We start from the raw sequence: 16,543 nt of genomic DNA, 5'->3' as shown, positions 1-16,543 counted from the left end.
GGTGGGGAAGGTAAGTAGATTTCACCCCTGGACTGGACTGCCATCAGTCAAAAATGGTGTCGGGTTTGCTGGGCGGAGGGTTTGACTAGATGACCTACAAGGTCCCTTCCAACTCTGTAAAATTCAGCTGCTTGGTAACCGGCACGTATTTATGACGGTTGCTGTGTCCCGGAGGTCACGTGATCATCTTTACGACCCTTCTGATAAGGAAATGACTTCCCCATTGACTTTTCTTGTCAGTGGCAGAAAGGGATCACATGATCCCGGGACATCAAAAGCGTCGTAAATACATAGCACTAACAATAACACTTAGGCTTATATTTATTTATTTATATATTTATTTTTCAGATTTCTATACCGCCCTTCTCCTTTCGGACTCAGGGCGGTGAACAGCCAAGATAAAAAACATTTATACACAAAAGTTAAAAATAGATTTAAAATAATTAAATAAATTTGGCCCGTAATTTAAAACTTTTCAATTAAAATCCATATCAAATTTTAAAACCAACCATAAAATCAGGACAGCCCGGCTAACTGAAAAAAATAGGTTTTTAGGGCCCGACGAAAAGTCCGGAGGTCTGGGATCACTTGTATCTCTGGGGGTAGATTGTTCCAGAGGGTAGGTGCCACCACAGAGAAGGCTCTCCCCCTGGGGGTTGCCAGCTGACACCCTGAGGAGGCCCTCTCTGTTGGAGCGAACTGGCCGGTGGGAGGCAATTGGTGGCAGAAGGCGGTCCCGTAAGTACCCCGGCCCTAAGTCATGGAGCGCTTTAAAGGTGATCACCAACACCTTGAAGCGCACCCGGAAGTCCACCGGAAGCCAATGCAGCTCGCGCAGGAAAGGAGTCACATGGGAGCACCCCGTCGCTCCCATAATCCCCCGCGCGGCCGCATTCTGCGCCAGTTGGAGCCTCCGGGTGCACCCCAAGGGGAGCCCCATGTAGAGAGCGTTACAATAGTCCAGACGAGAAGTGACAAGTATATAACTGCTTCGCTGTGTTTTGCAGCCCTCTCTAAGCGGTTTAGAGAGTTGGCATCTTGCCCCCAAACAATCTGGATCCTCATTTTACCGACCTTGGAAGATGGAAAGCTGAGTCAATCTTGAGACAGTCAGGACTGAACTTCCTGGCTGTGGGCAGTGTTAGCTGGCAATACTGCATTATAACCACTGTACCACCATGGATTCCTTCCTTCCTCCCTCCCTCCCTCCCTCCCTCCCTCCCTCCCTTCCTTCCTTCGCAAGCAGATAGCACTTAGATTTATATACCGCTTTATACTGCTTTACAGCCCTCTCTAAGCGGATTAGAGTCAGCATATTGTCCCCTAACAATCTGGGTCCTCATTTTATCGACCTTGGAAGGATGGAAGGATGAGTCAACCTTGAGCCAGTCAGGATCGAACTTCCTGGCTGTGGGTAGAGTTAGCCTGCAATGCCGCATTATAACCACTGTACCACCACGGATTCCTTCCTTCCTTCCTTTGCAAGCAAATAGCACTTGGACTTATATGCCGCTTTATACTGCTTTATTTATTTATTTAATTTGTTTATTAGTTCAATTTATATGCCTCCCTCCTCCGAAGACTCAGGGATGCTTACAATGCACTTATAGCAATAGCCTTCATTCTTTTGTATACACCTGCTTAGTAGGGCTTTTGGCCCCCCATAAGCGGTGTTTCTACAAAGTCAGCTTATTGCCCCCACAATCCGAGTCCTCAGTTTACCTCCCTCGGAAGGATGGAAGGCTGAGTCAACCTTGAGCCTGGTGAGATTTGAACTCGCACTAATTGCAGGCAGCTGGCAGCTAAGTGCTACATAACAGCACTTAGTCCGCTGCACCACCAAGGCTCTTTACAGCCCTCTCTAAGCGGATTAGAATCAGCATATTGTCCCCAACAATCTGGGTCCTCATTTTATCGACCTTGGAAGGGAGGAAGGCTGAGTCAACCTTGAGCCAGTCAGGATCGAACTCCCGGCTGTGGGCAGAGTTAGTCTATAATATTGTATTCTAAGCACTGCACCACCGGGGCTCTTACCTGGGTCTGCCAGTGAAGGCTGACATGGCAACAACCTGAGATACCTTACTCCGAACTGAAAGTTAATGCACGCGCTGACCCATTCTTGTTTTTATCCTTTTGTCCGCTTAGGTTTACGTGGGTCGGTTGGTTCCCGTGCCCAGTTTTGTTATCCCGAAGTCATTGCCAGTGTGTGGAGCCTGCGCCACACCTGCCCCCTGCCGAATCACGGCCTTCACCTGCGTGCTCCAGTGTTTCCCCTGCGACCCGTCGTGTAGGAGGACCTCCTGGGCCACCTCCGAGTTCACGCAGCATTCGGTGGCGCCAATGGTGAAGATGACCCGGTCCAAGACATTCCAAGCGTACCTGCCTTCGTGCCATCGCACGTACAGCTGCATCCATTGCAGGGCTCACCTGGCCAACCACGATGAACTAATCTCAAAGGTAGGTCATCCTCAAGCAGGGAGGACTGCTAGAGTGCCTGGGAAATTGAACAATATTGACAGAAGTTTCATTTACAAATAGTCCTCGAGCTGCAATCACAAACCGAACCTTACATTTATGTTGTAAGTGAGACATTTGCTAAGTGTGTTTTTGCCTCATTTTACGACCTTTGCCCCGGAGGCAAATTTCTTGTGTGTCCGATCACATTTGGCCAACCAAGAATTCTATTCTATTCTATTTGTTGCCACAGTTGTTAAGTGAGTGAAAGTTCAGTTAGTCACATGGTTGTTAAGCGAATCTGGCTTCCCCCGTGACTTTGCTTGTCAGAAGGTCACAAAAGGGGATCACGTGACCCCTGGACAATGCAACCGTCGTAAATGTGAATCATTAGCCAAGCATACAACTGTAAATCACATGACCATGGGGATGCTGCAATGGTCGTAAGTGAGAAAAATGGTCATGAGTCACTTTTATCAGTGCCGTGGTAACTTCAAACGGTCACTAAACAAACGGTCGTAACTCCAGGATTACCTGTGCTTTTCCTCCAGCATAAGCAATTTGTTAAGTGTAATTATAATATAGTTATCCAGAGCCAACTTTGGGGAAGACGATCTCAGCTCTGCTGGGATGCAAACAGCAGCTCTGAGTTTTTTTCTCCAAAAACTCTTATTCAGTTATTCTTCTTTGAAAATAATTGACTGCAGATAGTCCTCGACTTACGACAGTTCATTTAGTGACCGTTCGAAATTACAATGGCACTTTTAAAAATGGCCATTTTCACACTTATGGCCGCTGCAGCATCTCTATGGTCACACGATCAAAATTCAGACACCTGGCAACTGACTCATACTTATGACGGTTGCAGGGTCCCCCAGGGATCATGTGAATCCCCTTTGGAGACCTTCTGACGAGCAAAGTCAACGGGGAAGTCCGATTCACTTAACAACCGTGTTGCTAATTTAACAACGGCAGTGATTCACTTACCAACGGTGGCGAGACAGGTCGTACGTTGGGGCAAAAAAAAAAATGACTTCACAACTGTCTCTCTTCGCCACAGAAATGTTGGGCTCTGTTGTGGTCATAAGTTGAGGACTTACCTGCATTGCATAGAAGAGTTGTTTGCAGGTTTTTGATATGTGAGCGTGTGTTGACAAATTGTGCTGTCCGGGGGGGGAAAAAAATAGTTTATCAGTAGTTTCTATTTCAAGAAGGTGAATGGATTGCTTGATGCTTTTATTTTTATTTCCTTTCCATCCATTCCGGGAAGTAAAATGTTTGTAAACTTTCATACTTTTAAAAAAAATGTTATGGGTTGTCCTTGTTTCTGGCAGGTGCACAGGTGAATATTTTTTTTTATTTTCTGGCTTTAATTTGATTTTGCTTCTACGGCCCTGGGTTTGATTAGTAAGAAGATTCATATTGTGGCTTTGTTTTCTGGCCAAAATGGAAGTCTGGGCCAACTTTGTGAAGACTTACAGAAAACGTTTGACCTCTGTCATTGCCAACAAAGGATATATAACAAAGTATTGAGATGAACTTTTGATATTGACCAAATACTTATTTTCCACCACAATTTGCAAATAAATTCTTTCCAAATCAGACAATGTGATTACCTGGATTTGTTTTCTCATTTTGTCTCTCATAGTTGAGGTCTACCTATGATGTCAATCTACAGACCTCTCTCGTCTTTTTAAGTGGGAGAACTTGCACAATTGGTGGCTGACTAAATACTTTTTTGCCCCACTGTATGTTTGCAACTGATGAGGTTTGACTATCCCAGCAGTAAAAATTGCCAGAATCTTCAACAATTCATAATTTATTGATTTTTTTAATTTGATTTATATGCCGCCCTTCTCCGGAGACTCAGGGCGGCTTACAATGCGTTAAGCAATAGCCTTCATCCTTTTTGTATATTTATACAAAATCAGCTTATTGCCCCCACAACTGGGTCCTCAATTTACCTACCTTAGAAAGGATGGAAGACTGAGTCAACCTTGAGCCTGGCGAGTTTCGAACCTGCAGTAATTGCAGGCAGCTGTTCTTAATAACAGGGTGCTTTAGACCACTGTACTACCAAGGTTGTGTATAATTACACAAAGGCTAGCGATTTCTGTGGATATTTGATAATTGCTCGGTGGCCTAAATATAATTTTTGGTGGAAAATCAGAATATCCTTGCAAATCATAAATGCATCCGTGCCTAGGCTCTGCAAACAGTGCCCCTATCGTCTTTTCCCGAAAATTAAGACCTGGCCTTATATTAATTTTTGCTCCAAATTAGGGCTTATTTTCTGATTAGGTCTTATTTTGGGGGGGAAATACGGTACTAAATGCATCCATCTGGCTGACAATCTTAACTGGGGCTTATTTTGGGGTAGGGCTTATATTACGAGCATCCTGAAAAATCATGTAGGGCTTATTTTCCGTTTGGGTCTTATTTTCGGGGAAACAGGGTACATTTGAAGTTCATTTTCTTATTTCAAGAGCTTTGCAAATCCCTAGAGATGAACAGCTCTGATGGCACAGAGAGAAGTTGGTGAGAGGTTGTGTTGTGTTGAGCAATGGACAGTTTAGAGGTCAGTCAAACGTAGGGCAAATCAACAGAAAAGTTTGAAGCAGCGAGGGGGACGTTCTAATGCCTCAAATCCATGCAGAAAAAGTTCCGTTCTCACAATCCGGATAGTCAAATGTCTAGAAGCTGGGACATCTTCTCAAGGACATCTTTGACCACTGTGGCAAAATCCTACAGGCACTGGCATAGGCACAGAACTGTTCAGCGCCTTAAAAATTCAACCTCAACTGTCAACCCTTCGAGGTAGGACAGATCGGAAAAGAAGTATTATAACTAATAGTAACAAAAGAACCACAGTTTGGTCTAGTGGCTAAGGAACAAAGCTAGAAAACGGGGGACAGTGAGTTCTAGTCTCGCGTTAGACATGAAAGCTGGCTGAGTAACTTTGGGCCAATCACCAGGAGATTGGGAGTTCTAGTCCCGCCTTAAGAATGTAAGCCACTGGGTGACTTTCTGCCAATCACCAGGAGACGGGGGGTTCTAGTCCCGCTTTAAGCATGTAAGCCACTGGGTGACTTTGGGCCAATCACCAGGAGGCTGGGAGTTCTAGTCCATCCTTAAACATGAAAACGGCTGGGTGACTTGGGCCAATCACCAGGAGACTGGGAGTTCTAGTCCCGCCTTAAGCATATAAACCACTGGGTGACTTTGGGCCAATCACCAGGAGACTGGGAGTTCTAGTCCCGCCTTAAGCATGTAAGCCACTGGGTGACTTTGGGCCAATCACCAGGAGACTGGGAGTTCTAGTCCCGCCTTAAGCATGTAAGCCACTGGGTGACTTTCTGTCAGTCACCAGGAGACTGGGAGTTCTAGTCCCGCCTTAAGCATATAAACCACTAGATGACTTTTGGCCAATCACCAGAAGGCTGGGAGTTCTAGTCCAGCCTTAAACATGAAAACGGCTGGGTGACTTTGGGCCAATCACTAGGAGATGGGAAGTTCTAGTCCTGCCTCAGGCATGAAAACCGGATGGCTGCCTTTGGACCAGTCTCTCTCTCAGACCAACCTACCTCACAGGGTTGTTGTTATGGGGAAAATAGGAAGAGGAAGATGTGTTGGACATGATAAAGGCAGGGTACAAATGAATAAATATATAAATAACATCTGAGAATTGTAGTCAATCTGGGGGAAGCCAGATTCACTTAACAACTGTGCCACTGACTTAACAACTGCAGTGACTCACTTAACAACAGTGGCAAGAAAGGTTGTAAAATGGGGCAAAACTCACTTAACAACTGTCTCATTTAACAAGACAGACATTTTAGGCTCACTTGTGGTTCTAAGTCAAGGACTACCTATACTGAAGACTATAAATCAGGGGTGTTAAACTCAACGCCCGCGGGGCCAGCCTGGAAACAGAAAAGGACTGGCCCGTGGTGCCTCTGGCAGCCAAAATGGGGAGCAGGGGGGGCCACATGTGCCTCCCCCCCGCCCCATTTTCGGCCTGGACTGCCTCCTGCAGCACTCTGCCGACCAAAACGGGGTGGGCCACATACAGCCCCCCACACCTCATTTTGGCTGGCAGGGTGCTGCAGAGGGCCATCCAGGCCGAAAACGGGGTGCATGGGCTGTGTGAGGCCCCCCCCATGCCCCATTTTGGCCGGGAGGGTACTGCAGGAAGCCGTCCAGGCCAAAAACGGGGCACGGGGGGGGGACCGTGTGAGGCTCCCCTCTGCCCCGTTTTGGCTGGCAGGGTGCTGCAGGAAGCGTCCGTCCCGTCCCCGAGCACCCCCGCTTTCCGGCCCGTGGAGAACTACAATGCTGATTCGGGCGCTGGAAGAAATCCAGTTTGACACCCCTGCGATAAATCACGTTTGTTTGAAACTTGTACCCAGTTTCTTGCTTACAGTATAAGTTTCCCGGATTTCAGAAATTGCACGATATAAATCTATCATTTTTGTTTGTGTTGCCTGTCTGAACAGGATGGATGGCAATTCCCTCCTCTCTGTGAGATTTCTAAAATAACATTCTCGTAAAGCGAAAGACTTTCAATAATCTTATCGGGGGGGGGAGAGGGGGGGAATGTGTTTCTATAAAAAATAATTTTTGCCTGTTAAGCTCAAAAACGTTCCTGTCACAAGCATGTAAAAAGATCTTAATTTGTCACTGCCGGTTTGCGTGGAGAGGATTCGCTTAGGGCAGGGGTCTGCAACCTTATTTATTTATTTATTTATTTATTTATTTATTTATTTATTTATTTATTTATTTATTTAATTTTTATACTGCCCCCTCTCCCGAAGGACTCGGGGCGGTGAAGAGCCAAAATTAAAAACACAATACAAAACATTAAAATACTATAAAACAAAATTAAATTTATCATTTGGCTTCCCCAATTTAAAAAACCCTTACCCATAAAATTCCCCAATTAAAAAATGTTTAACCCAGCCCGGCTTGCTGAAATAAAAAAGTCTTCAGGGCCCGGTGGAACCTTAAATACTCAAAAGAGTCATTTGGACCCGTTTCCCACAGAAAAGAAAACACCGGGAGCCACAAAACCTGGGTGGGCGTGGCTAACTCGATGTCACTCACTTCCACCAGTCACATGACACCCGCCCTAGCCACGCCTACCCAGCCGGTCATTAGGGCAGAGAACCAGTTGTTAAAAAACACCGGGAACCACAAAATCCTTTTGACATATTTCTCCCCTCCCTTCCTCTCCCCCCCCCATTCTCTCCCCCTATCTCTATGTCTCTACCTTGGCCGCTTCTCCATCCTCCCGCCGTCGCCCTTCTCAGGCCAGGCGAGGAGTGATTGGGAGGGGAGGGCGAGGGGCGGGGCCAGCCAGTGGTGGGATCATCTGACAGGGAGCCACAGCAGAGGGCCCAAAGAGCCGCATGCGGCTCCGGAGCTGCAGGTTGCTGACCCCTGGCTTAGGATAAGCCAATGCTTGGCATTGCTAAAGTGAGGTGTGTTTGTGTAGGCTTGCACATGTATGTCTACAAACGGGCTTAACAACCGTTCGTTTACTGACCGCTCGAAGTTCCAACGGCCTTGTAAAAAAGGGACTTATGACCGTTTTTCACAGCTGTGACCTTTGCAGTGTCGTCGTGATCCCGTGTTCAAAATTCAGACACTTGGCAACTGACTCCTACTTACGACCGTCGCTGTGTCCCAAGGTCATGCGATCAATTTTTGCGACCTTCCGACAAGCCAAGTCAATGGGGAAAGCCATGTTCACTTAACAACCGGGGTCACTAAGTTATCAACTGCAGTGATTCACTTAGCAACGGTCCTAAAATGGGACACCGCTCACGTTAACAAATACCTCACTAAACAACAGACGTTTTGGGCTCAAATGTCATCGTAAACCGAGGACCTGGATAGACCATTGAATAATTCACAGATTAGTGTAGGGAAAATCTATATAGCTAGTAGTTATAATGACTGTTTTTAAAATTCCCCATTTAGTACAGGTAGTCCTCGACTTGCGACCGCTCGTTTAGTGACCGTTCAAAGTTAAAACAGCATTGAAGAAAGCAAGTTGTGGCATTTTTCACACTTACGACTGTTGCAGTATCTCCATGGTCACATGATCAAAAGTCAGACGCTTGGCAACTGACTCATATTAATGACGCTTGCAGTATCCCGGGGTCAAGTAATCAGATTCACGTTACTAACTTGAACAACTGTAGTGATTCATTTAACAACTGTGGGAAAAGAGGTCGTAAAATGGGGCAAAGTTCACTTAACAAATGATTCATTTAGCAACAGAAATTTGGGGCTCAATTGTGGTCTTAAGTCAAGGACTACCTAAGCAATGATTGAATACAGGTAGTCCTCGTCTTACAACAGTTCGTTTAGTGACCGTTCAAGGTTACAACGGCATGGAAAAAAGTGATTTATGGCCATGTTTCACACTTACAACCTTGGCAGCATTCCCGTGGTCATTTACATACAAATGCTTGGCAACTAGTTCATATTTATGATGGTCGCAGTCAGTGTCCCGGGGTTACGTGATTCTCTTTTGCGACCTCCTGACAGGCAAAATCCACGGGGGAACCCAGATTCACTTAACAACCGTATGACTAATTTAACAACTGCAGTGATTCACTTAACAAATGCGGCAAGAAAAGTTGCGAAACGGGACAAAACTCTTTAACAAATTTCCTTAACCACATCAATTCTGCTTAACAAAATTCTCACTTAACCACATCAATTCTGGGCTCAACTGTGGTCGTAAGTCGAAGACGACCAGTACTCTTGTCCTTATTGTTCTTATCTACAGAGGTAATTCTGATTGCTCATTTTTGGAAGCAGAAGGAAGCTGGACTCTGAATTTTTGTCTGGACAAGCAGATTTACTATCCTGTCTCATGCTTTCCCCCCCCCCTGTGAGTAATAAACATAACCCTGTAGTAGATAGTCCTCAACTTACAACATTCATTTAGTGACCGTTCAAATTTACAATGAAAAAAGTGACTTATGACCTTGTCCTTGTAACATCCCCACAGTCTCCCATGATCAAAATTTGGACGCTCGGCAAACTGCCTCATATTTATGACGGTTGAGCTGTGTCCCCCCGCGATCACATGATCCCCTTTTGCGGACTTCCTGACAACTAAAATCAATGGGGAAGCCAGATTCACTTAATAACCATATTAACATCTGCAGGGATTTACTTAACAACCAAGGCAAGGTTGTAAAATGGAGCAAAACTCACTTCACGACCGTCTTACTCACAGCCGCTCCCTAAGTGGCTCAGGGGCTAAGACATTGAGCTTGTCGATCAGAAAGGTCGGCGGTTCGAATCCCTCGTATAGGTCTCCTGTGTGAGCAGGGGGGGTTGGACTAGATGACCTCCAAAGGTCCCTTCCAACTCAGTTACTGTTCCTTAGTTATTTGGGGCTCAATCGTTGTCGTAAGTCGAGGACTACCTGTAAATCATGCCGGTTGCTACCTGAATCACACCTTTCAAGGGAAGATGAGAGCAGAGCCTAGGACAATGATGGCTAACCTTTTTGCCGCCGCGTCTCAAAAGTGGGGAGAACACAGGGGGTCCCAAACATACGTGCCCATACCCGTAATTTTAACTTTTGTGTAGAAATGTTTTTGTTTTGGCTGTTCACCGCCCTGAGTCCGAAAGGAGAAGGGCGGTATATAAATCTAATAAAAGATAAAAGATAAAAGAAAGATAATTCAATGAGCCCCGCCCCTCGCATGCATGTGATACCCTCCCACGCTCCCCCCACTTTTGGCACGTGATGGCACGGTGGACCTGGTAGGCTGTCTTTTACCCTCCACAAGCTCCAGAGGCATTCTAGGAACCTGGGGAGGGCGAAAACTGCCTTCCCCACCTCCTGGAGGCCCTCTGGAGCAGGGGTGGGTTCTAAATTTTTTTACTACCGGTTCTGTGGGCGTGGTTTATTTTGTGGGTGTGGCTTGGAGGTCATGTGACTAGGTGGGCGTGGCTAGCTGGCCAGAGTCATGTCTGGAAGGTCCTCGCACTTACAACCAGTCCTCGCACTTACGACCCAACTCATTTGTTTGCTTTTAACACTGATCAGCTGTAGGACGGCCCTTTGAGGCCGCACAGCAAGAGTTTAAACAGTTTTTTTTCCCTGTAGTCATCAGCTGGGACTCAGGAGGCAGCAATAGATTGGGGGTGGGGCCAAATAAAAGGTAAGAATAACGTGGGTGGGCGGGAGGGAGAACCAGTTCGGTGACGTCATATCGTCATCGCTACCGGTTCGGCCGAACCGGACTGAACCGGGAGGAACCCACCACTGATCACGGGCCTAGGAGCTGACAACTCTTGTGTGTAATAATCTTTTATTTATTTATTTTCTTTCTTAAAAAATCCACTCAGGTGATGCTTTTTTAGTTTCGTTCTCTCTCTCTCTCTTTGCAAGCATAAAAAAAAAAGATTTTTTTTTCCCTTTTTTCTTTGACTCGGCTGTCATGTAAGCAAGTGAACTGTCGGATAATGGAGGAAGATTTACTGGCCTCTCTGACACATTTGTGAATCTGCTGTCTGTCTCTCTCTCTCTCTGTATGTGCGTGTAATTTCCCGCCCCTTCTTTTGCTGGGTCTCTAGCAAATAAATGAGGGTTGCCAGCATCAAAGCTGCCTGAGCTGCAGCTTCATTTTTTATTATTTTTTTTCATTTTCTTTTTCTGTTTTTGATTCCCCTGACATTGATTGGAAGGCCGAGAAGTAGGCGCTGTTGACGGATTAATTGTGTGGTTGTCACAATCTGTGCCACTTCGGGAGCTCAACTGACGCGTCTCCTCTAAGACGTGTCTGTGACACCGTTCGCCTGCTTTGGCTGGCTGATCAGAAATTCCCTCTTGAGAATTTCGAGTCAGGGGAACACCCGACTTTGAAAACGCAACAATTATGGATATATTTTTTAGGGTAGGTTTTGTCCATTCACATGAAAAACAAGGAATGGAATGGAATGGAATGGAATAGAAGAATGGAATGGAATAGAATGGAATAGAATAGAATAGAATAGAATAGAATAGAATAGAATAGAATAGAATAGAATAGAATAGAATAGAATAGAAGATTGGAATGAAGATTGGAACGGAACAGAACGGAACAGAATATTGGAATGAAGAATGGAATGGAATGGAATAGAATTGAATAACAGAGTTGGAAGGGACCTTGGAGGTCTTCTAGTCCAACCCCCTGCCCAGGTAGGAAACCCTATGTTGCTCGGTGAGACATTTGTTAAGTGAGTGCTGCCCCATTTGATGACTTTTCTTGCCACCGTTGTTAAGCGAATCACTGCAGTTGTTAAGTTAGTCACACGGTTGTAAAGCGAATCTTGGCTTCCCCGTTGACTTTTCATTTTATTAAATTTGTTTGTCAGAAGGTTGCAAAAGGGGATCACATGACCCCCGGGTTACTGCGATTGTTGTGTATATACACACACACACACACACACACACACACACATACACATACATATATATGAAACAGTTGCCAAGCATCCAAATTTTGCTTACATGATCACAGGGATGCAACAATCGTCGTAAAGTGTGAAAAATGGTCGTAAGTCACTCTTTTCAGTGCTGGTGTAACTTTGAACGGTCACAAAATGAGCTGTTGTAAGTTGAGGACCACCTGTGTATGTTTGTGTGTGTGTGTGTGTATGTGTGTGTGTGTGTATGTGTGTGTGTATGAACCGGTTGTTACAACCGGCAGCAGCCCACCACTGCACAGTTGTTAAGTGAATCACTGCAGTTGTTAAGTTAGTCAAACAGTTGTTAAGTGAATCTGGCTTCCCCATTGACTTTGTTTGTCAGAAGGTCGCAAAAGCGGATCACATGACCCTGGGATGTTGCAGCCGTCATAAATACATGCCAGTTGTCAAACACCCGAAATTTGATCGCGTGACGGGATGCTGCAACCGTTCTTAAGTGTGAAAAACCGGCATAAGTTCCTTTTCAGTGCCATTGTTACTTTGAGCAATCACTGTATGAACGGTTGTAAATGGGGGACTATATATTATATATATTTTGTATTTTCACAAACACACACATATATATATGTATAGGTGAGTGGTGCGGTAGTCTGGAGGTGGAGCTCTCACCTCACAATCAGGAGGCTGTGAGTTCGATCCTAAGTAGAGGCTGATATTTCTCTCTCTGGGCACAATGAGAATATATCTGCTGAACAAAACTCAGCACTGGAGACAGGAAGGGCATCTGGCCAGTAAACATTCAGTTGCCTAGACTTCATCCCACAACAGATTATGGGGTCATTAAAAGAAGATGATGCTATACATATACACAGGTAGTCCTCCGGTTACAACCAGTCATTCATTTAGAGACTGTTCAGGCTTATAACGGCACTGAAAAAAGTAACTGATGACTAGTCCTCGCACTTACGGCCATTGCACTACTTGTAAAGCCTTATGAGGGGAAACAACAGACCGTATCAGACTCCTCCTTGCCATAGTCAACCCCATTGCGAGGTCTTCAAACATCTCAAGAAGATCGCCTCATGAGCCCTCCTCCTTGAGGGATCATGGGATAGGGATGGGGTAGCCGTCCTTCTCCCTGCTGGTCCTCCATCTTTCGAATGTCTTCCCTGGAGCTCAGAAGGTGCCGTCCTCAAGATGGTGAAAATTTTTTGATTCCAAACAAGTGGGGCAGACGGGCCTTCCTCCGTTCACGTCTGTTTTTGTTGTCTCTTCATTTGGTGGTTTGTTACTTATATATCCTGGGACTTTACACTGTTGTACATCTTCGAGGGTCATATATTTCAATTAAAGCACTACATATGCCTTGTAAATACAAGTAAATAAATAATGGTGTACGAATTACGTGGCTGGCTAGGGAATTCTGGGTGTTGAAGTTCACTTTCTTACTATGCTGGCTGAGGAATTCTGGGAGTTGGAGTCCACCCATCTTAAAGCATGCAGGCTGGGGAATTCTGGGAGTGGAAGTCCACCCCTCTTAAAGCAGGCTGGCTGAGGAATTCTGGGAGTGGAAGTCCACCCCTCTTCAAGCATGCTGGCTGGGGAATTCTGGGAGTGGAAGTCCACCCATCCTAAAGAATGCCAGCTGGGGAATTCTGGGAGTGGAAGTCCACCCCTCTTCAAGCATGCTGGCTGGGGAATTCTGGGAGTTGGAGTCCACCCCTCTTCAAGCATGCTGTCTGGGGAATTCTGGGAGTGGAAATCCACCCCTCTTAACGTTCCAAGTTTGAGAAACTCTGGTCTAGACACTGAACAAAATAATCCTAATTTTGGTATGGCTGCTTTCCAGCAAGCAGCAAAAGAAATATCTGGCAATTCCAGTGGGAAACTTAACAAAGAGCTCTCTCTTATTTCTTTGACCAAATACGTTCTTATTTTCCATCAACGGCTGATTTTAAACTCCTCCATGACGAAAATGTGCCCTTTCATGTGTCATGGAGCTTGTTCTGCCTGCCCCTTTAATGCAAACCAAATGCTTATTTTTCCAGATGTTTAAAAACTCAGGACATAAATAGAATGTTTCCCTTTAAATGAAGGTGGAACCATGTAGAGGAGGCGGGCCATGCCCAGAACTGTGATGCTTGATTGGCTGACTGGACCTCAACTGTATTTGGCACCTGATAAATTTAAAGAGACATGACAGATACTGGAATGAGATTAATTGTAGAAAATTTGCTCTCTTTACAACCAATAGGGTATAAATAGAACCCTGGAATTAGGTTGCATGAAATTGTTTTGTAAATTAAGGTTATTGGTCCATATATAGGTAATCCTCATCTTACGACCGTAACTGAACTAGAATTACGGTTGTAAATCATGCTGGTCATTTCTCAGATTATCACATGACCAATCCAATTTTGTGGCTTTCTTGCCACGGTCCTTAAGTGAATCCACGGTTGTCAATGAACATTAAACTTGTTCAGCGAATCCATTGTCCACAATGGGCTTTTTTTTGCAAGATATTGCAGAAATTGTTTTCCAGCAAAAATATCAGAAATGACAATCATTTGTTTGAGGGACACTGCAAATATCTGTAAATATGGACTGGTTGTGAAATGGCTCCAAAATATACTATCAGAAGTTTGAATCTCCCATCGTAAGAACCGTTTTGGGGGGTCCGTCATAACGTGAACATTCACTAAGCGACTGGTCATAAGTCAAGGACTACCAGTTTGGAAATATCTCTTAATTTATCTAATTTATATAGCTGCCCATCTTATACCAAAAGCGACTCAGGGAGGCGTACAAGAAAGCTATCAGACGTGATCATTGACTTACGAACCGCCCAGAATGTCCGTTGCTGAGCAAGACCGTTGTTAAGTGAGTTTTGCCCCATTTTACGACTTTTCTTGCCACAGCTGTTAAATGAATCCCTAAATTAACAACATCGTCAGTAAGCAAATCTGGCTTTCCCCCCGTTGACTTTGCTTGCCAGAGGTTCGCAAAAGAGGACCACTGCAACCGTCATAAATACGAGTTGCTTGCCGAGCGCCTGGATTTCAGTCGTGTGGCCATGGGGATGCTGCAGGGGTGAAATCCAGCAGGTTCTGACAGGTTCTGGAGAACCGGTAGCGGAAATTTTGAGCAGTTCGGAGAACCGGTAGCAGAAATTTTGAATAGTTCGGCGAACCGGCAAATACCACCTCTGGATGGCCCCAGGAGTGGGGAGGGAATGGGGATTTTGCAGTATCCTTCTCCTTGAATGGGGTGGGAATGGAGAGTTTGCATTATCCTGCCACACCGACCAAGCCACGCCCACCAAGCCAAGCCATGCCCACCAAGCCACACCCACAGAACTGGTAGTAAAAAAAATTGGGATTTCACCACTGGGATGCCGTGTGAAAAATGGTCATAAGTGATTTTTTGAGTGCCTTTGTTAAATTGTTACTGTCACTAAACAAATGGCTGTAAGGTGAGGACCTCCTGTACATGCCAATTTTTTTGTGTGTGTTATTTATAGAGCAATGCTAAGTATAAATTTCCCTTTAAAAAAAAAATCTGTATTATAGATCTCTTTCTCCCCTTCGCTTGTCTGTCTCAGCTTTTGATTTTTTTTTTCTCTTGAGCTGACATATTTTCCCACTGGGCCTGCAGGCTGAAATAACTGTGTGTTTTGTTGCATACTGGTCTATTTTTTTCCCCATAAATGCTCAAGTCAGATACAGTTCCATCAACTTTTGACATCTCTTGGCACAGGGCCATTTTTACAAACAAAACAAAACAGAAATCTCTCTTCGTTTTTTTTGAGTTAAGGAGAAGCGTGCAGATTGGTATGATAAGAGCACATAGGCATGGAAAAGTGGGGGGGGGATTCAGAAATTGCTAAAGAACATCTAGCAATTTCTTAACACAGTTTTTCTCACACCTTGGCAGCTTGAAGATAGGTGGACTTCAACTCCCAGAATTCCCTAACCGGCATGGGGAATTCTGGGAGTCGAAGTCCACACAACCTCCAAGCTTGCCCAAGTTGAGAAAAACTGTCTTAAAGGAATATACCTTTTTTTTTTTAAAGAAAACTGCCTTTCTATACTACCCACAGAGTTTAATCAACTTTTTTATTTCATTTTATCCTATTTTTGCTTGCCTTTCAGTCTTTCCAAGGAAGTCAAGGGCGAGCCTATCTCTTCAATTCAGTGTGAGTGTTTTTGCGTTTTTTTTTTTTTTAAAGTGTTGTGGTCGTTTGGTCTCCGTAAAATATCTCCCTGTAGCTTTTCAATGCCTGGTCTTGTGGCAAAATTAACCGAACAGAGAGGACTGTTAACTGCAATAGTTTTAACCTTGTTCTCCTTTTTTTAAAGGCTATCTGTAGCTGGAGGACTAAAATAAAACTTCCAGATGGGGAGGAAATTTATCTTATTACTGAAAGATAAGCTGTAAGGAACAGCTGTGTTACACTTCGTAGCTTGCCTCGCTGGCAGTAGAGAATAACAGAGTAAAAGAATAACAAGAGTTGGAAGGGACCTTGGAGGTCATCTAGTCCAACCCCCTGCTCAAGCGGGAAACCTTATACCATTTCAGACAAATGGTTGCCCAATCTCTTCTTAACAACCTCCGGTGTTGGAGCATTCACAACTTCTGGAGGCGAGTG

General features: G+C 44.9%; 1 protein-coding gene across 2 annotated transcripts in view; it reads left to right on the top strand.

Moving 5' to 3' along the window:
* The window catches only part of YPEL2 (yippee like 2), a 122,409-nt gene that overhangs the window by 55,414 nt on the left and 50,452 nt on the right, over window positions 1–16,543 (top strand). For both annotated transcript variants that reach the window (XM_087890149.1, XM_034404299.3), the window contains exons 2-3: window positions 2,146–2,457; window positions 16,047–16,090. In XM_087890149.1, the coding sequence (XP_087746275.1) occupies window positions 2,341–2,457; window positions 16,047–16,090 (161 nt within the window). In that variant the 5' untranslated portion in view covers window positions 2,146–2,340. The remainder of the gene's footprint in view (window positions 1–2,145; window positions 2,458–16,046; window positions 16,091–16,543) is intronic.

The sequence above is a fragment of the Pantherophis guttatus genome, chromosome 1, assembly GCF_059756535.1.
Source record: "Pantherophis guttatus breed Tessera chromosome 1, ASM5975653v1, whole genome shotgun sequence".
Lineage (NCBI taxonomy): Eukaryota > Metazoa > Chordata > Lepidosauria > Squamata > Colubridae > Pantherophis > Pantherophis guttatus.
This window is presented reverse-complemented; position numbering and strand designations above follow the sequence as displayed.